Below are 20,343 nucleotides of genomic sequence, written 5' to 3'. Positions count from 1 at the left end.
TTAGATTCAGAAAACAAAGCCCTTGGAGAGCACTGAGCAGATGTGCTGCCCTCTATGTTTTTAAGCCCAATTTGGTGTCGTGTGGCGAGGGTTTGGGTACTTCATAGTCCCGAGAGTTCTCTTTGTCGGGCCTTTACAGATAATCAGAGGCTGTAAAATGGAGAATGTTTAACCCAAGAAAGAGGAGAGGAGGAAAAAAAATTGCATACAATTTAAATGTTTTAGAGTTAGATTTAAAGTACAACAAAAGTGAAGTGAAAAGGAACAGATGGGTCAGTTGAATCTTGAAGCCTAAGTTTTGTATCTTTGAAAACACGTCATTATTCATGTTCAAGTGTGGAATGAACTTATTAAATGTACTTACATTAATGTAATCAGGTAGCTAGCACTTTTTTGACTATTTTTTGGTCACTAATTTTAGTGAAGCTATATATTTCACTAACATTTGATACTACGAAAAGAATATAACTGTATTTTTAGTTCTTCATTAGCAATGGAAACTAAACAGCCATGGAGCAATTTGCAGTGAATGGTTGGTCAGGAAAGAAAAGAAAAGTAATTTCATTTTACTTAAAGTTTTTGTTGAAGTTTTATGAATTTTGTCATTTTAGAATCAGGATCACATCCGGCAGTGTTTTCTGTTGTTACAGAAACTCAGAAGAGTATCTTCTGTGTACACTTCAAAATAGAGTACTTTATACTTTTGAGTAAAAATCTCTTGAGCTGGAAAAATTAGTGGATTCATTTATTAGTTGATAAACAAAAAAATAATTGGCAGCTATTTTGATAATCAATTAATTATTTAAGTAATTTTCCTAGCAGAAATACCAAACATTCCCGTCTTCCAGCTTCTCAATTGTGATGTTTTCCTGATTTTCCCTATTTTATATTCTTGTAAACTAATATCTGTTGGTCAGGAAATATAAAGATGTCACCTTGAGCTCTGCAAAACTGTGATGGGTATTTCTCACTGTTTTCCAACATTTTATAGACTAAAAAAACAGTTGAGAACACTATTGGCAGATTAATTAGTGATGAAATTAATTGTTCGATGCAGTCGGGCTCTTGTATAGAGATTAAAACCAGTATTGGTAATTTAAAAAAAATGTCAGTTGAAGTATCATTGTTTTTACATTAGTAGGACATTTGCTGACGTCTCACTGGGGTGATGGTGTGCATAATGACAGCTGAAGTCATATTGCAAAGATATCATCTTTTGTGTTGGCATGGTCAGATATTTAAAACAGCTTCAGGCCTTTCTAGCTGAATAGTTTTGTCATTATGATTGAGCAGCAGAAAGGACCAAAGTCCTGGACAGGTCACAGGAGGCCAAATTGCATTAAGTCACACAGATGTTCACGCAAACTAAGAGAAGCGATCTCCCGCAGGACCTGTCACGAGGTGGATGCTGATAAATACAATGCTCCCTGCGGCGTCTGATATTTTACTGGCCTGTGATGTCTTGTGGAGAACTGGATTATAAAGAAAAAGTTAATTCAGCAGTGTCTGAAAATACTCTGATACACCTGTCCATCATCTTGAGTCGGAGAGGTTTTAAAGATGAGTCAGCCACAACTTTGGTTCAAGTTTTTGAAGGACATAGAGGTTATTGGACAATAAGTTCTCAGAGATAAACCATTCTGAAAGAAAACTGCATTGCGTTTACTTATTCTAATGCGTTCTTTGTATTCTAGACATCCCAATGGGCCGCTCAAAACCCACACTGGCACCCGCCGGGCTAGACCCCGCTCTGTTTTTAATGTTAGGTTATTTAATGGCAATTTGGAGTCATTTATCAAGGTACTGATTACCAATCTGCCCGCTTGACATCGCTCCTCCTCCTTTCTATTTTCTGTCTTGCTCTGACTTTCTGGCCATTTCGGTGGGTTCCCTCAAAGCATCTTAGCTTTGATTTATGTTTTACCAGCAAAAAAACAACAACATATTTGTGCTAAGATGGATTCTGGAAACCTTCCTCATGAGTCAGTGAGCTCTCGCAGTCTGCATCTGAGATGTAGGGGTGGCACCAATAGATTTGGAGGGCTGCAGGAGGAGAGGAATGGCAGTTGGAGTGATAACTGTTTGCCTCCGTCAGCTCCCCTGACTCACTGCTGACCTGGCATCACCGAGCTGCTCTGGCAGAGATATTCTCGCCTCCTCCTCCTCCAGAGGGAGCGCAAAGGCCAGTGATAGCAACAGAATAAATGGTAGTCAGGGAGCGGATGCCAGACTGATAAGGTGTGCTGCCTCCCTCCTCCAGCCTCTTCACCGCCTCTCACTGGTGGCCAGTCCTGCCTGGTCCTGTCCAGTTCTCACTGTTTTCTTTTTGAGTTTGATGCCAGCACAGAGTGGAATGAGGGTGCACTCTTAGTAAAGGCTTTAATGGGCAGCTGCTGTGGTCCTAATCTGGGTCTTGCCTTTCTCTCTGTTTCTGTCTCTCTCTCTGTTATCTCTGGCTCATGCGACATTTCTTTGTAGCCGTGGACGACGGAACTCACACGCTCGACATCAGGTAGACACCTTGAAGCATCTTGGGGGGCCCATGCTGCTTGCCTGCGCTCATTTCCTTTATCTGTCCCACCTTAACAACATTTTCCTTTTCATGTTGTGTTTGTCTTTATCTCCTAATCATCAACTACATTATGTGAGAAGACTCAGACAGACTGAATTGAAGTAAATGTGGTCAATCAAGATTCCTTAAAGATTTTGTGGGAAATTATGTATTTATTTTGAATTGTGTTTGGAAATTCTAAGTATGAACCACTTCCAACATTAAAATGGGTATTTCTTTGGTCTGATATAGAGCATCCCCAGTCTCACATATCCAGAGCGATATAATTACATAATCCTGTTGCACCCAGACCCCTGCCTAAGCCTTCACAGCTCCATTTCTATGATCGTCGATTTTGGCACGAATGCTGTGTTTGGACCTGTGCGTTTACCCCTGAGGGGTGTAAACAGATCCACTGTATCATTAAAGGCATGTACCAAGTCACTGTTCAGCACTGAACCAAATGAGTAGCTGGCACCGAGGCAGAACAAGAGCACGGTCCACATCTAAGTGTGTGAGAGGAATGTGTTTTCTCTGAAGGAGACATTGCTGCTCTGTCTCATCTCATCTCACCTCACCTCATATCATTCTGCACTGAACTCCGTATCGAGCGTGTGGCTCTTTAGATAAGCTCTCGTTAATTTAAACACAGGGTGCACTTGTTTGCTAGCATAACAAGACAAAGTATATTTAGCAGCACTGGAGGCCACTTGAAATGTGTTGGACAACATGTTTGTACATACTCGCTGTTGTAGCTAGTCAGTGATGGCATATTTCGTGATAATCATTGTAGTAGACTGGGCATGAACAGTTAAATAGCCAGTGAGGTCAACTCAGTCTGTCTTAGTCAGATCTCAAAAAAATAACCCTCACTTTGTATCGTATCCTACAAACTTCACTTACACTGTGTGTGCATGTTCATATACTTCTAACATCACATTGACCAGTTGCTATTAGAGCCCGACCAAAACATTTGCAGGCCTATGTAATCAGCATACACTGGGTTATAACAGATAAAATGGTCTTGGAGTGTATGTTTGCAGATATGCAGAAAGAAGTTGTAGAGCAGTAAACTGCAGGAATACATTTCTTTTGTATATATTTGTCTTTTTCTCAATTCAAGTTTAATATACAGTAGTTTTGTTTCTTGCTTCTGTTTATTTATAGAAATTTGAAATGTCCCTAAATTACATTTATTACAGTTATTTTTAAATTAACTGTAAATTATATATTGTTACTGTTATGTTTAATTAAAATTTTAGCGACTGTACATTGTCTCTCATAAAATATCCTTATCACAGAAGGCTCCTTCTTGTGTAAAAAGGAATATCAGCAACTCTGTAATACCACATTGTTATTATTTTTCAGTTATTGATATTCACTGTATACCATTCTCAGAAATCTAGACGGGTCGGGCTCTAGTTCTTGTGCATGTAACAAAAGGGCAAACTATACATGATCTGACATTTGGATGTTTTTGTTTACTCTGCCTTCAAAGGACTCTGGACAAGTTATCCCCCGTGTGGTCGAAAGCTGTATTCGCTACATAAATTTGTACGGTGAGTGTACAGACATTTTGTCCCTTCAGTTAAGCAATCATGAATTGATGACTATATTTACTTATTTGACGTGATGAATTCACGATTATTTGGGGCGTGTACATTTTTTTTCATGGTGGGGTTTTAGTTTGTTCCTCTTCAGTCACAGTCATGGGTGAATCCAGATTTCATCCTGTCTACAGCAGTAAAACCTTTTCCTGCCCACTTCAAGAGACAGACAGACACATAGCTTAGCCCAACACAAGTGATGAGTTAGAGTATCGGTTTTAAACTAGATCAAAAATGGCACTCTGAAAGAATGTAAACTAAGTATTCAAGATGTGACAGTAGTGAGCTCTCATTGTTTACAGGGTCCACTGCATCTTATCGAGCAGCCAGCTGATGACGGGCAGAGAGAAATCTAAAAGGAGGCAAACAGCAGACTAATTATGTTTCTCCTGACTCTTGACCTCTCCCTTTAGTAAATTCTAATCCCAGCTGGAGGAGGCTTTAGTAGAGCTTGATTGTGGTCTCCCTGACTCATTAATTATCCTTAATTACGAAAGTGAAGGGGCTTAAAGAACAGTATGTGTCTTCAAGGTCCAACTAAAAAAGCTTTTCTTCACCCTCTTCTTCTCCATCGTCTTTACCCTCTTCTTTGTCTTTTTCTGTGCAGGCCTCCAACATCAAGGAATATTCCGTGTGTCCGGATCGCAGCTGGAAGTCAACGACATCAAGAACTCGTTTGAGAGAGGTACAAGATGTTTGTTAAACTATAATAACTACATGATATCACCCAGATCAAACAGGATGTAATTTGTTGAACCGTATTGAGCCAGTAAGCTTTTTGAGTTTTTGTTCACTTGGCATGTTCCTCTTTGAGTCATGTCCGTTTTCGTTGTTAAGGATGTCCATCTGACCTGCTTACTTGTCTGTATTTTAGGAAATGACCCTCTGACAGATGATGAGAACAATCACGACATTAACTCAGTGGCTGGCGTTCTCAAACTTTACTTCCGGGGTCTGGAGAACCCTCTTTTCCCCAAAGAGAGGTTCAACGATCTGCTCTCCTGCATCAGTAAGACCACACACATTTTTGTCCTGTTCTTCGTCGTTCATTATGACATAATAACAGTGTTTTTTCTGTTAAAATCTGAAGTTTAAATCATTTAATTTTTTCAGTGTTAAATCTGTTCATTTCATGCCGATGGAATATGGATCCTCACTGTTTTTTATGCAGTCAAATTTAATCACAGCTCACAGCACTAAAAAAAATCATCAAAATTACGCTTCTCATACAGCTCTGTCATCAGCAGAATGGCTCTGGCTTCTAGTTTTGACACTCAGTGTGAATGCTACTGTGTGGTATATGGTTGAGTACTGTGAGGGGATATTATCTGTCATAAGTGGCACAAAGCTGGCCATGCTTACAGAATGGTGGTGGAATGTTAAATGTCAACAGAACTGAGCAGCATTTGAGTCCAGAGCTGAATCTACACTGAAGTCCTCACAAAAATAGTCACATTGTCATTTTGCTGAGTCAGTTCTCAGATTGGTCAGCTCTTTGTGTGGCTTTTTCTGATCTTTTAAGACCTAAGATCTTTTGAGATGGGGGGGCTTTTTAGCTCTGTTAAAGACCAGTTGAACATGCAGAGAGTCACATGGACACAATGTTTGCTGTAATGCCTTGTGTGGCTTTGTGTGTGTATATGTGTGTACTTCTGTGTTTTTATGTTCATGTAAATTTTTGTGTACTCGAGACTGTGTGAAGTGTGTCTGTGTGTTTGTTTCCTCTGTGTGCTTTTACACATTTGAACAGGGTGAGTGACGGGGGATTCCCTGTTTACAGCAGCTCAAACCAGCTACGAGATCACTTGTCCCTTTAACCACTCATAGTTGACAGCGTGTTTTTTCATCACAGTAGCGTACAGCAGCTCCTGATATCTTTCATTTTGGGTAGGGATATTCTGCGCAGATGTGCGTACATGTGGGCTTGTAGGTGATGTATAAGTATTCATTGGGGTAAATCTTTAAATACTAGCTTCTGAAGTGCTCAGGAGCCTCCCAGAATCCTAGTTAGGTATTCATGAAAAATGAAATACATCACAAGTACCCCAGAAGCCCAAATCCCAGATGGCACAGAGTGGCTGGAGGGTGACAGGACTATTTTTAGAAGCCAGCACAGCCCCAGCTCAGCCAAGTAAAATAGGCTGCCTCAAGTGCCACAGCGGAACAAATGAGATAGTAGTGAAAGACATAAAAGTCGACATCCTACAGCATTTTGATAAAACACAGTATGAGAAAGATTTTGAATGTTCTGCCTCTATATAAAGTTACAATGATGATCCTGTGGTGAAGCAGGAAAAACTACTTGTCGTCCTTGTCAGGTGCAAACGAATAATGCTGACTTCCTTTTCCTCTTTGTCTTCCTCTGTGATGTCAGCAGAGGAACACAGACTGAGGTGAAGGTCACTGCCACAGAGTTAATACATTTCCTGTGGCCTCCACATGCATGCATTCACGCGCATGCACACATTTTTCATATCAGTGCTCTTTGCTGGTTCCCCAGAGACACACAGTAATTCTGAAAAGTAACTGACTTCGCTTCAATACGCTCTTGTATTTATATCCTGGGACTTGGTGTGGTGATAATCAATATGTGGACACCATCAGATAGATATGATAAAATGGACTCTGGATGTTATTCCTACCCCTTAACTGAAACTAAGCAGACTTAATTTATTTAACAATATTTACCATTACATTTTCTTTTTTAAAATCATACCCTCTCTCTCTCTTTTTTTTTTCTTTTCTGCTCCAGGAACAGACAACCTGTATGAGAGAGCACTGTACATCCGTAAGATCCTCCTCACCATTCCCAGATCAGTCCTCATCGTCATGCGCTACCTCTTCGCCTTCCTCAACCAGTAAGTTTATAAACGCTAACCAGTAAACCCACCCTTTATTCTGTTGTATAAGGCTGGCTCCCTCAGTGAAATGTCACCCTAAGTTATGAGCATCCGTTGCTATCAGTTGTGATTTGATCTGAAATTCTGTCCCCCCATGTTATATACTTTTCTCATTCAGCTTTTTCTTCGCATCTTTGTCCCCATCTCTCTTTTCCTCCCTCCCTCCATCCTTCACTTCCCTTTCCAGTTTGTCCCAGTACAGTGACGAGAACATGATGGACCCATACAATCTGGCCATATGCTTTGGCCCCACGCTCATGCCCACGCCAGACAGCCAGGACCAGGTCTCCTGCCAGGCCCATGTCAACGAGATCATCAAGACCATCATCATCCACCATGAGACCATTTTCCCTGATGCCAAAGAACTGGATGGACCCATTTATGAGAAGTGCATGGCTGGAGGAGACTATTGGTGAGGAATGAGAAGTTATTTTTACAGGTTGTGCTTCAGTTTCTTGCTCAAAATAGCACACAAAACTTTCAACCTGTGATCTGTCACCTTCAGTGAACACTGTGTGGCTACCGGGCCAAACTGTCCACGGGGTCTGAGGGTCAAGTCGTAGTTTATCCAGGATTAAAAGCAAAGCAAAGAAAGCATTCTAATGAGGTCATTTCATTCAGCTGCACAGCTTTCCTAAAAGAGATGTAGGTTTGAGAGTCGGACAGATGCCGGTGGTTTTTTTTTATTCCATTTTCTTACTGTGAATGGAACAAAGGCACGCAGCCAAACCTCCTTCACATTAGGGACTCACTCATCATATGGGTATGCGTGCACTCTCAATGCCACAGCTGTGTCAGTAGTATGTCAGTGGAGTTGACATGATTGCTTACACATACCAATTAGGTGTCTGTGGTTAAGGAACATGACAAGGTAGAGCAAGTTTCAGCACTGACTTTACATGGTGGGCTGCTTTCTAGGCGAGACAGGCTGAAACAATTGCTTTTATTACCCCCCTCACGGCAGGAGGAAAAAGAAAGAGGTCACCCGACAGCGAGAGGGTGATTAGGTGAATTGCAGCACACACTGGAGTCAAACAGATCAAACCTGAGGCCCTTTGCCAGCTCCACATCTGTAAGCAGGGCTTATCACTTGCTTCCTCTTCTTTTTATCCGTCCCTGTTACTCCTTTTCTATGCCCTCACATCACAACAGACTGACAGGGATTTATCCCTGGCAAGAGCTAAATACCTGTCTCAGCACGACTGTGTCCCCTCAGGGAGGCTCATGAAGCCCTGAGGAGTTTTTTTGTCTTGGCAGCCTACCTTTCTTGCAGAAGAGGAGGCGGCTAGTGACATGTTAGCATGGGAGCAGACACTCAGTTCCATGCAGGGGTAATCTGTGGTGTGTGTGCTCAATGTCTGTGTGCACGCATGCGTGTGTGTTTGGCATTACTGCCAGCTCTCTCAGCACGATGCCAGAGAAAGACCATTTAGAAAAAGAGGCCCAACAACAGACAGAGGATCTAAGCCTCTCAAAGAATACCGATAATGTCCGCTGTTTGAACTTCCTCTAGGTCATATTAATTTTAAAGATCTCTCTTCCTCCTTGTCATCCTAACTGGAATGATACATTGCTGTTGAGATTTGAGGAGAAGCCTTTGCAAACTGAATTAAGACGTAAAGTGTCTTCTGTCTAGAATCCTTTTTTAGGAAATAAAAGAAAAGGAGGTGAAACTACACAACAGGAAAAAATTCAGTCCTTCGGCCTGTTTTGAAACTCTCCCTTAACCCCTGACCCTTCACCACTGTCATAGCTGTGATCCTGATGGTTTGCATGGTTGTGTCCACAGTGAGAGCCCTTACAGTGAGCATGGAGCCCTGGAGGAAGTAGATAACGAGGGAGGGACGGAGACGCACACCAGTGAGGACGGTGAGTGGCTATAGAAACATATATGCATGTATGTACTACACAATCACACAAATACCTGTTAAAGTATGCGTAAAAATTTGTCACATTTACACATTTAAAAAAAACATACAGACATGTAAAGTACAATGCTGTACTGTCCCGGCCATATACTTTGTCCAAATTTCTCTTGTGTCCGTGGTGTTGCGAGGGTTAAACCCAGCTCTTTGCAGCTAATCCTGCCTTTCAGCCCGTTAAATGCAGTAACCTTGAAGGGCCAGGGAACTGGGCTCTCAGTGATGGACAGCCATTCATATTCTAATGCTGCTTTCCCCTCAGGCCCTGGGGACATCTCCACATCCCCCATTTACAAATTTCCATGGTGGTCTGCGCCCACTGGACCTCTTGGGAGAGAAATTTTGTTACAGCCTTGGGTTCAAAATTTCAATTCCCTTGATTTTTTTTTTTTTTTCATTACCTCATGAAAAATCTGTATTATATTAATGTGTAAAAGAATAGCAAATAAAATGGAGTGTGTCAAGAGTGTCAGGTTTTAATAGCTTTTCAGAAATCTGTGCTGAAGTCTGTGTTTTCTCTACGTTTAACTACATTTCCATGTGTCCAAGAGAAATATGAAGAAATTTAAAAAAAAAACCCACCAGGCATATGCAGACACTGGAGGAAATGATAGACCTCTTTCAGACCTGGGTGGGATACGTTCAAGTTGTGTGATCATACATGTGGTCCTTTGTTTGAGTGAAATGAATACCAGTTGTTCTGGTCCAAATCAAATAATGACTGAGTTAGTTGAAACCAAAATATCAGACAGGATCAGGCGTTGCTGTTTAGCTTCCAGCAAAGAAGAAAAAATAGACAATAAAATTCCGGCTCATTAAAAAGTGATAAATATCCCTGACGGAGAGCTGACCAGATGTCGACAATGTGAGCGAAAAAGAACATCAACCTATAGTTAAGCCAAGTCTTCATATCTTACCTTGGTAACAGACTTCCCCAAACCTGTTTCCATGGTGACAACAACTGCCCCAATCCTGTCTCCTTCTCACACTCAGAGACAATTTTTAGGGGCTCCCCGTCATCGTTCATCATCTGTCTCCATAGACAGAGTTGGGAAATATGATTCATCTCTTCTCATTACATCAGCTGTTGATCACTCTGCTTCCAAAATGTCCTCGGTCACTAAAGAGGACATCTGATTAGACGGGGAAACTTCACTGCATGTGAGGATTCCCACTGTAAAACACAGATGGCAGTTATCAACTCTTTGAGTACTTAATGGAAGATTATGTTTTCCAGAAATCTCTTGCTACTATGGTTTTGTTCCAAAAGCTTTTCTGAGTGGACTGGGAGGATGTCCGCACTGATGGAATCCCTCCCTGTGGAGTCTTGACTGTGGTCAAATTGTTATCATCAGTTATTTTTAAATCCTCATGACCTCATTTAGATCTCAGACAAAAGCGCATACCTCTTTTCCTGTTTAGTTACCAGCACTCGACTCTGCAGACTGAAATAGGGATATGTTTTTATTCTCTCTTCTCTTCTCAGAGCTCAAAGTGTGTTTGCCCTCTTTGTCCTCAAAGTGAGCAAGCAGGAGACAGACAGAGCGAGAGAGTGGAGTAAGAATCATTCCACGTGTTGGTCTAAGTAGCTGCCCGGAAATCTCGTCGTCTCGGCGGCGCGGCCCTCCTGGAGTGTGTTAGAGCTCATTAAGTCAGATAGATGATCTGGACTGGACTGTCCAGATTTACACAAAACACACGCAGAAAGTAAAGCTATGTGATTGTTGCTTTAATCAGGTGTTGGAGGTAAAAATGAAGAAAGGGACATGTGTGGATGTCTGATTATCAAGATATGTGTGACATGTGTGGATGTCTGATTATCAAGATATAAATGACGTCGTGTTAGATGTTTTATAGAGCCTATCCCCAGTTTAATATCATTGAATTTGAGTCACAGTGCAGGAACCTTTAAAGAAAACACACAAGTCATTTAACAACACTCAAAGACTTTTGTAACACTTTGGATGAAAACATTCCACAATAAAAACATTTTTTAAGCTTTTTTCAATTCCAAGTCGTACCTCTTTCTCTTAATACAAACAAAGACTGTTGATGAATATGAAGATGAACCTAATTTAAAAATGTTACTATCAGTTATATTAGTACATATTGATGTTACTTTTCAGTATTTCATACTCCTGTCATTTCTGGCTTCGTGGGTTCAGAAATACAGTCACAACTTGAGAACCTGGTTTCAAAACCGATCACTGAGTATATATTTTTCAAAAAATCAGATCCTAAACTCTGTGATTGAATATAGTCTTATAAGTCAGTCATCCACACAATTTGTCCTCTTCCTCATTTCTTAAAACCTGATTAAAGCAACAATAGCTTTTCTAAATGAGAGGCACAAACCGGGGCTATACAGAGCCATAAATTGTCTCAGTCTAAGTGTATTTCTGTTCAGGGCTGACGCACGCGACAGTCTCTTGGCCCGTGGCTGTCATGCAGGGAGATAAATTGTCTGTTTTTAGAGTGGCAATTCTCGCTCACCATCAATACATTGATGTCCTATCTGCTGGTAACTTTGCTACAAGGTCAGGGGTGAACTAACTGGCACATTGATTATAAATCCCTTTGCAGGAGTACAGCAGGATGTCCTTGTTGTCAAGTCCCCCAGCAGGCACACTGTATATATATTGGCTTGCACATGTTAAAGGGCAGTCTATTTTACTGTACAGGGAGGGTTATCCTTTTCCCCATAAGAAGTTGCGTTTAACCGACTTTCATGTTTTGCAGTCCAGCATGGAGTCTCACGCTCTGTTTGTAGCAGCAAGCACCTATGATTAATATTTGTCTTCAGAGAAAAATGTGGGTAGAAGAGAAAGAAGTAAAAAATTTACCCTCCTCTATTGCATTGATCCTAATCGTATCTCATACCAGGCTTATTCTCCCCTATTTCTATGTATGAACATGGATGTAGAGCAACATCCACACCAACTCCGCTCCACTGGCTTGTGTAAGACATCTGACAGTTCGTATCTCTTACACCACAGGCCTCCAGCTCTCACGGTTCAACATTTCTTTAACTCCACTCGCAGTGTGAGAGAGTGTGTGCGTGTGTGTAACCTCAGGCAGTTGAGTCTGAAGCGATTCTCAGTTATAATTGCACAATATGACGGAGAGGATCCTTTACCGCACTGAGAGTTGAGTTGATAGCCTGCTGCTTTCAGCCACGTCACTGCAGAGCTAGCATGTGTGCCTTTGGCAGAGATGTTGGACAAACATTTATATCCCTAAAGGAGGATAGATGGATAGGTTGAAGTGAGATATAGAGAAATCCCCTAGACTGATAAGGCTGCCGTCAACTTTATTAACAGCCTTGTCCACTGCAGTGCAGCCCAATTAATGCAGACAGTAAATTCCCGCTTGTCACATTTCATTGGAGCCACGTTATATCCACCCTGTCAATCCTGACAACCCACTGATGCAAGGAAGGTGGCAAGAGAAATGAAGAAAACTGTGCTCTGTTGAAAATCGTAGCCGTGTTTCCTCCCTCACGTGGCCTCTCTGCTCATTTGGGAATTACTTTCAAGCTCCTGTGAGAGATATATCATGATGGCTTTTCACGGCCGATACAAGCTTCAGCCATTTACTCTGTTCGCTTACCTAACGGTGTATATATAGAGAGGTTGTGTTAGGGCGAGGCTACGTCTGTCCAGGGACCCCCTGTCTGACTTAAAGTGAGAAAAAGAGATGAGAGGAGGGCAGAGGTAGGAGTGAGGGAGGAATAAAGAAGCTATTTTTAGACCTGTGTTGCTGTAGTGCATCCATATTGGCTTGGAGACGTACCTCTTTGAATAGGAGAGTTGTCTGTAGCTGTTGCTGAAACGACAGGTGTTTCCTTCAGGAAGTGTATTGGTAACTGCTCAATCTACCACTAATTAGTATTGTCTGTAATAACTTTTCATGGTCTTTCCCCTGATTATTTCCAATGTCACTGATCCAGGGCTCTATTTGTACAGTTATTGAGTAGTTATCAGCTCAATCTAATGATCCATACAGTGGCTGACATGCCCCTGAGTCATATAGATCTCCTCTCATCAGCTTCTATATATATCGCGGTAAAGCTCCTCTGGGCTTGTTGTGGCCCTGGCCTGGTGTTGTAGAGCTGGGTTACTATTGACTACAACTAAAATAACCAACTGGCCGAGCACAGTCTGCGTGCACTAAGTGTGCATCCATGTGTATAAACAGGCCTTTATTAGGCTGTCCTGCATCGGAGCCAACATGTATTTAAGTGCATGTATCGTATTGTCTATCAAGATTGAGATATTTATTTCACAATACTGCACCACTTCATTATTCATCCAATCATTAAAATGTCTGCGGACATAATAGCCGCTTCTTCTTAATGTCTGTGCCCTGTCTGACAAACCTGAACTGTCTAATCTGAACTAAAACTCTCCGTTGACAGAGGGCGAGCCTATTGAAGCCATTGCCAAGTTTGACTATGTCGGGCGCTCTTCCCGAGAGTTGTCCTTCAAGAAGGGTGCCTCCCTGCTGCTGTATCAGCGGGCATCTGAAGACTGGTGGGAGGGACGGCACAATGGTATCGATGGCCTGGTGCCACACCAGTACATTGTGGTCCAAGACATGTGAGTGTTTTTATATGTATATACAGTATAACTACAGAAATATATCTATTAAACATCAAGCTGATTGGAGTATGAATTGAGGCTGACTGGTGGTATATTGAATTCATACTGATATTAGAATTAAAGAGAACACTGTATAGACAAGTTATACATATGTATCATAAACAACACACTCTTATATTGTATATGTGATGTACTATCTCGTCTTGTTTTAAATGCATGCAAAAAAACTGCATCATGCACAGAGCTTATATGCGCAGTGAATACTAACCAGTCAGATCGCCTCTAATGACCCAACCTCTTACTGTGGGCTGTTTTTAGAGAAATAGTTCAACATTTGTGTAATATTTATTCACTTTCTTGCTGAGAGTTAGATGAGAAGATTGATACCACTCTCTCTACGCCAAATATGAAGTTACAATTAGCAACTGGTTAGCTTAGCTTAGCACAAAGGCTGAAAATCTGACTCTGTCCAAAGGTAACAAAATCTTACTACCATCACCTCTAAAACCCCCAAATGAACATGTTATTACTGGTTTGTTTGATCTAGAAAAAAACCATGGTAAAAAAAAAAAATATCACTGTTTTTTTAGAGAGAGCAATCAACAAACAACAAAAAAAAAAGTATATATTATTTCCCAAAAATTGAGCTATTTTTTTTTTTTTTAGCAAATGTTGAAATAGTTCAACATTTGTGAAATATTTATTCACTTTCTTGCTGAGAGTTAGATGAGAAGATTGATACCACTCTCTCTACGCCAAATATGAAGTTACAATTAGCAATTGGTTAGCTTAGCTTAGCACAAAGGCTGGAAATCTGACTCTGTCCAAAGGTAACAAAATCTGACTACCATCACCTCTAAAACTCCCAAATGAACATGTTATTACTGGTTTGTTTAATCTAGACAAAAACCGTGGTGTAAAAACAATAAATCACTGTTTTAGAGGGAGCAATTTCCAGGCAACCAACAAAAAGCCTTTGCATATTTCCCAAAATGTCGAACTATTCCATCCAGGTTTAGCAAATACATTTTTGAAAAAGAAAATAAATGAATAAAAGTATAGAGCAGTACATACATTTCTACATGTACTGTTGTGAGAATGCTATAGCTCTAAAACAAAAATTCTTACAGGTGGTGCGCTGAGAAAATGTTACTTTTTCTACTAACTTACTTGATTATTTTTCCTCAGGATGCTAAACTAGTGGCAGCTCTGCTCAGAGCATTAGAGATGTGGTTTAAATAATTATCCTCCAGTTCTCCCAGATGATATCCCTGTGAGTTAAAATACACACTTGTCCTTGTTGACTTTGCTGTATAAGAGGCTACAGGCCATCAGTTGACTGTAGGGTCACGCCTAAAGGACCTTCAGCCTCATTTGTCCTGCCCGCTGCTGTTGTCCATGCTCAGCTTTGGCGCGTTCTCCATCTCCAGGGTCCTTAACCAGACCTTCTGTCACTGTCTCTGACTCTCAGCACTAACAAGCGTACACTCTGCCATGGTGACTGTTGGTGCCTAATGGACTGGATTCACTGTCACGTTAGGACAGGTAGAGAATCACTCCACTCAGCTTTTTGACGCTGTCCGACAAAATGGCCATTTAGAATGCCTTCCCCCCTTTCTTCTTCTTCTCTTTCCCATGCTAATGTCCTGTCAGTTTGCCTCTATCAGTAATTCGCCAGGAGGGGCACTGCTGATGGGGGTGTCTTCTTAGTTAATGAAGGTGCAAGGGAATTTACAGCTGTGTGGGTTGGTCCTGAGTGTAGTGATATCCTGTTCTCTACTTAAACAGAGCAGGCTAAGGAGTGAAAGAGCACACAGGGCAATCTTCACTTGTCCCATAATAGAGCCCAGAATAAAACGCACAGAGAGACGTCTGAGAGACCACTTCAGCAAAGCACGTCTCCTCTCAAGACTCGACTGTCGGGGTGTTTGAACTTTCTCATGTCGGTTTGTAAACTTTGTTCACTGCCGCATCTGCTATGGAGAAAGCGCTTGTCCTTCCTCTGTCTCTGTCTGTGGAAATTCATGTGGATACCCTAAAGAAGAGTGTCCGCTGTGTTTTATATCAGTTAATACACATCATCAGAGGCAGCACTGCAGCTCAGTAGCTCTGATTACTGCCACCTGACAGGCACCAACTGTACCAAGTATCCAGTCACACACCTCACTGAAACGCATACAGCTGGCTTGGGTGTGGGTGTGGATGTGTGCGTGTGCGTGCATGTCACCACCACGGTGCATCACCAGAATACTGAGAGGCCCAGGGATATGACTCATCTGACTCTCTGGACCTTGGGGGAGAGAGTAAGACATGCTGACACAAAGGAAACTGATATGAAATCCTGTCATCGAAGACTGGTGCAAATATGAAAGATCGACTGATTTGCCGATTTATTTATTTTATTTTTTAATTTATTTATTAATTATTTATTTATTTTGCTGTTTCTATGTCTCAGTGTCACTCTGTCTCTATGTCCCAGAGATGACAACTTCTCAGACACTCTGAGTCAGAAGGCTGACAGCGAGGCCAGCAGCGGCCACGCTGGAGAGGACAAGTGCTCCGGGAAAGACATCAACTCACCTGCTGACACCAGGATATCTGAGGCCTACATCACCAGGTTGGTTTTCAGACTGCTACATAACTTGCATATTGAAGACACATTTTTCTGAGTCTAACAAGCATCCCACTGTGTAAATTAATACATGTCCTCCTCACACCGTCGTCACCCATATACCGTGCGGCCAGAACACATCTTGGACTTCACATTGGCTTTATCTAATGTGAGACAGTCAATCCAAAACACCTATTAACTGTCAAGCTGCATGTCTGCTGCTGATAGATATAATCCTTAATGTTTTTTAGCCTTTTATGTCATTGCAAACTCACAAAGAGAGGAGTCTCTTTCCTGCTTCCTTCAGGAAGTAGGAGCTGTACAGAATACACCCAATCCTCAGTGTTACGTATGTCAGTCTGTCATTATGTATCCTCAGCCCACCTCTCTCAGCCTAAATGTCAGTGGAGGAATAAACTTCTCCCACTCTATTTTATTCCCAGTGACCAGACAGTTCACGCTGCAAAGTACAAGTATTAAATACCCATTTCTCTTTGGTGCTTAGTCATCAGCAGATCATACTGGAATACACACATACATATCCAATCACACCTCAGACTTTTTGGCAGCGTGTGCTGGTAGCGTGCCAGTATTTTGTCTCCTGCTCCTCTCCTCATTGCTGCATTTCTGCTGGTGGAGTAAACGACCTTGAAACGTCTGTTCCTGGCTCTTGCCAAACGCATGAACAAACGCTATTTTATTCAGAGCCATACTCACTCCCCTCTACTTCACTGTTGAAATGTTGATGATTCATACTAGAAGCAATATTTACACCACTGCAGTTGTTTGTATACAGATGAAGAACATATCTGAAAAAATCATCTCTGTCCACATCAGCCTTAATGAACCTCCTCTAAATCCCAAAGACAGCGTCTCCAACACTCTCTACCTGTCACCAGCTCCCAGGTGATCCCTCTTTCTTCTTCTCCTTTTTCCCCCCCACTCACTTTTTCTGCTCTTCCATTCAGGCAGTCCTCACAAGTGTTGAATCATTTATATCCTGAGCTTTATTTAGATTCTTTCCTCTCCCGGTATTCTCATCGAACAACACCCTCACCAAAAGGACCTCTAGTAGAGTTTGGCATCACAATCATAGCAAGTCAGTAAACAAGACAGTTACATTAGAGTCTCTCTTAGTGACAACAAGTATTACAGTGTGTCCGCTTTCTGTTCTGTTGAAGAGGAATGCGTGGAATGTTGTAGGATTTACAGTATTATTAGCCAAGGCCATTATAAACAAAGGGTGAACTGTCAGTTTGGTAACTGAGCTTGCAGAGTAAGTTGCAGTGCCTGTTGTAGTACACTGTCCCAGAGGGGGACTGGTGTTATGAAGAGACTCCGCCCCCTGCAGGTTATCAGTGCTCCCTGCAATTGTTTACTATTCTAGATTGCTCACTGCAGTCAGAAAAAAAATATATATATGTTTTTTTCTCTCACCAGTTACTGAGCCTGCAACACTCCACCACTGAGTCTTTATTTTTCAATGTCTAAGCTATCATTAGTTGCCTTTAGTGCTGTCTCATTAATTTTACATTAATTTTTACACTTAGGACATATCCATGTCCAGAGTGTTTTGCAGAGTGTGAGCAGGTTTGAGCTTCAGAGTGTTACATAAGCACACGTCTGTTTAAAATGACTTTTTAACTAATGTAGATGACTATTTTCCTCTGATGAAATGATGGGTTTGGGGAGATATCGCAGAACAGTGGCTTTGCAGGAAAATCTGCAATTACAGTCTCTAAGAGTCTCATGCTCCTTCATATCCCTACACATTATTGCTTTTTATTTAGCACAGTGATGAAGCTGCTTGTAAATCTTAATTATAATGGCTGAGGCAGCGTTCATTAGGCAGACGTAAACTCTCAATGAGGCCATTTGCTTCGGAGAAGTGATTAAAAGATGAGCAACTCACTGCTTGTTCATTATCACAAAGAACCAATAATACAGACAGAGTAGTTAATCTGACATGTATCAGCTTTCGGATGTTATTGATTAATCATTTCAAGTTTTTGCCATTTTGGAAAATGTTTTACCAATAGAAAAAGTGACTGCATAATAATAAAATGTTATTAGTCTCTTTTTTACTTAGAAATTCCATCTGAATGTCTTAGATGTTACATGATACATATCAAGTAACTATATTGTTATATTGTCTAGATTAATTTCTGTTGCTTTGTCAGCAGTCATGCTCAAATATCCTTTTCAGTCATCCTGCTGCCACACTGACAGTGATAAATGTGATGAAAACTGCTGCGATTAAACATTACGGCTCTGACTAGAGCTGGTAGTCATAAACATGCAGAGCAGAGCCTATTGGAGCCATACTGAGGAGGACGTGCTGCTCTATTGGCCTTTTATGGAGCAATAGAACTGCTTCGAGGGAGTAGATGTTACTGGGGAGCAACACCATGAATAACGCAGCAAGCATGTGTCTGTGTGGGTATGAAGGAGGGTTTTCCTGATCAGACACGTGTACATGCATGCTCAGCTCTGTTACACCATGTTTCAAATGTGTGTGTTAAACTAGGTGTGTGCGTGGTGCTGTGCTGGTCCAGGTTCAGACAGAGGACAGCCAGTCTGCTGAAGCAGCTGTAGCTTCTCCCGGAGAGCCTGCTTTGGTACTCTGACGAACCACAGGCCTCCCTCCTCTGGCTCGCAGCCAGGTCCACCCCACCGGCTCTCCAAATAAGTTTATCGGAGGCACTGACATCAGGGTTCCTCTCACAATACTGATGTTTGTGGTTTTTGACAGAGGTTTTATGAAGATTCACTATAGGTTACAGATAATGCAGCATGCCTACACATTGTTAAATTAAAACCTTGTACATCCAATTTAGGGAATTTTCATGTCCAAAGGATTACTGTGTTTTTGTAGGTTTCAAATGAAGCCCTTATATATATTCAAATATATTTAATATATCAATCAAGGCCTTAAATTGTGGAATACATAGCAGTTGATCCAAAACAAGGCCTTTTGCTTAGTTGCAAAAAAGCTTACATTTGGAAGATAGAAGGTGGCACTATAGCACTAATTAAAAAAATTAGTGCAAGGATAGGGTGCCAGGTAGGTGATAAAGTTATTCTAGATGCCTTTTTTCTGTTGTTACAAAAACTGTAATTTTATGAATAAATATTTTTAATTTGATGTCTCTTCCATCCCAGTAGGCATAAGAAAAGATCAGACCCACCATCTCGACGGCCCCCTGCCCGACCCAGCGATGTCCACTGCATGGTGCATGCCTCACAGCAGGGTCATGGTGGACATGGAGGCACCCCAGAGATGGGCTCCCCAGTTCTAGGCCACTTCAGCCCGCGGGACATGCTGCGAAGTCGCAACCACATGCCCATGGACAGCCCTGAACGTCGGCGCCGTACCGGCCACGGCAGTCTGACTAACATCAGCCGTCACGAGTCACTAAAGAAGATGGAGAGCCCCCCGATCCGCCGCTCCACCTCGTCGGGCCAGTACACGGGCTTTACTGACGCCCACCACCACCACCACGGTGGCAAGCCCCTGGATCCGGAGAGCATCGCACAGGTCAGCGCGGGACGAGCGGCGACCCGACCGCAGCTCCCTCCATCATCAAAGCCCTGCCCCGCCCTGTAAAAACATAGTCAGTCCCTGTCTTCTGCTTCCTCTGGCTGCAACTGTGTCCGTGTGCTAAATACACGCAAAAGACTAGCTTCACAGGCAGACAGCAGGGAGCGTAGCCTGACAATGGGACTCGTCACCATATATTTGCTGTAGAGTTGATTGTGAGCATACAGATTTTTTTAAGAAAACGGAAAGCTGTTACAAAATATATCAACACCTGACTGGTAATAATTTGGGTTTAAGCAGACATCCATTGTTGCAGCACTGCTGATAGGAAGGTGGTGGCTCTAATTTGACATATTTATGAATAGTAGAGCCATAAATGATGTTTGTATAGAGCCTCAGTTTGAAAGCAGAGGTCACAGAGAGCACTTTCAACTGTGCTGGGCCGTCTGTCTGCCTACTCGGAGCATGCTCAGGTGAACATATCTTGTCATCACTGCATCTCATTTGCGAAAGTTATTAGCATGCAGAGGGAGAGGTGCTGGTGCAAAGTAATACTGTGACTCTCTGCATGTATAACGCATGCGTGGTGTTTTCTTGAAAAACTGTCACT

General features: G+C 41.9%; 1 protein-coding gene across 3 annotated transcripts in view; it reads left to right on the top strand.

The window, feature by feature from the left end:
- srgap1a (SLIT-ROBO Rho GTPase activating protein 1a) overlaps positions 1 to 20,343 on the top strand; it is an 80,081-nt gene that overhangs the window by 56,734 nt on the left and 3,004 nt on the right. The window contains exons 12-21 of one of the 3 annotated variants that reach the window (XM_040132430.1): positions 2,479 to 2,512; positions 4,050 to 4,110; positions 4,766 to 4,843; positions 5,033 to 5,167; positions 6,911 to 7,016; positions 7,246 to 7,470; positions 8,848 to 8,927; positions 13,398 to 13,578; positions 16,061 to 16,198; positions 19,355 to 19,730. In XM_040132430.1, coding sequence (XP_039988364.1) covers positions 2,479 to 2,512; positions 4,050 to 4,110; positions 4,766 to 4,843; positions 5,033 to 5,167; positions 6,911 to 7,016; positions 7,246 to 7,470; positions 8,848 to 8,927; positions 13,398 to 13,578; positions 16,061 to 16,198; positions 19,355 to 19,730 — 1,414 coding nt within the window. Of the gene's footprint in view, positions 1 to 1,694; positions 1,801 to 2,478; positions 2,513 to 4,049; positions 4,111 to 4,765; positions 4,844 to 5,032; positions 5,168 to 6,910; positions 7,017 to 7,245; positions 7,471 to 8,847; positions 8,928 to 13,397; positions 13,579 to 16,060; positions 16,199 to 18,719; positions 19,731 to 20,343 lie in introns of those variants that run through there. The other 2 variants (XM_040132429.1, XM_040132432.1) reach the window with 2 other exon arrangements.

Source organism: Xiphias gladius, chromosome 8 (assembly GCF_016859285.1).
Source record: "Xiphias gladius isolate SHS-SW01 ecotype Sanya breed wild chromosome 8, ASM1685928v1, whole genome shotgun sequence".
Taxonomy (NCBI): Eukaryota; Metazoa; Chordata; class Actinopteri; order Istiophoriformes; family Xiphiidae; genus Xiphias; species Xiphias gladius.
Note: the sequence above shows the minus strand (reverse complement) of the source record. Positions and strands in the feature narration are given on the sequence as shown.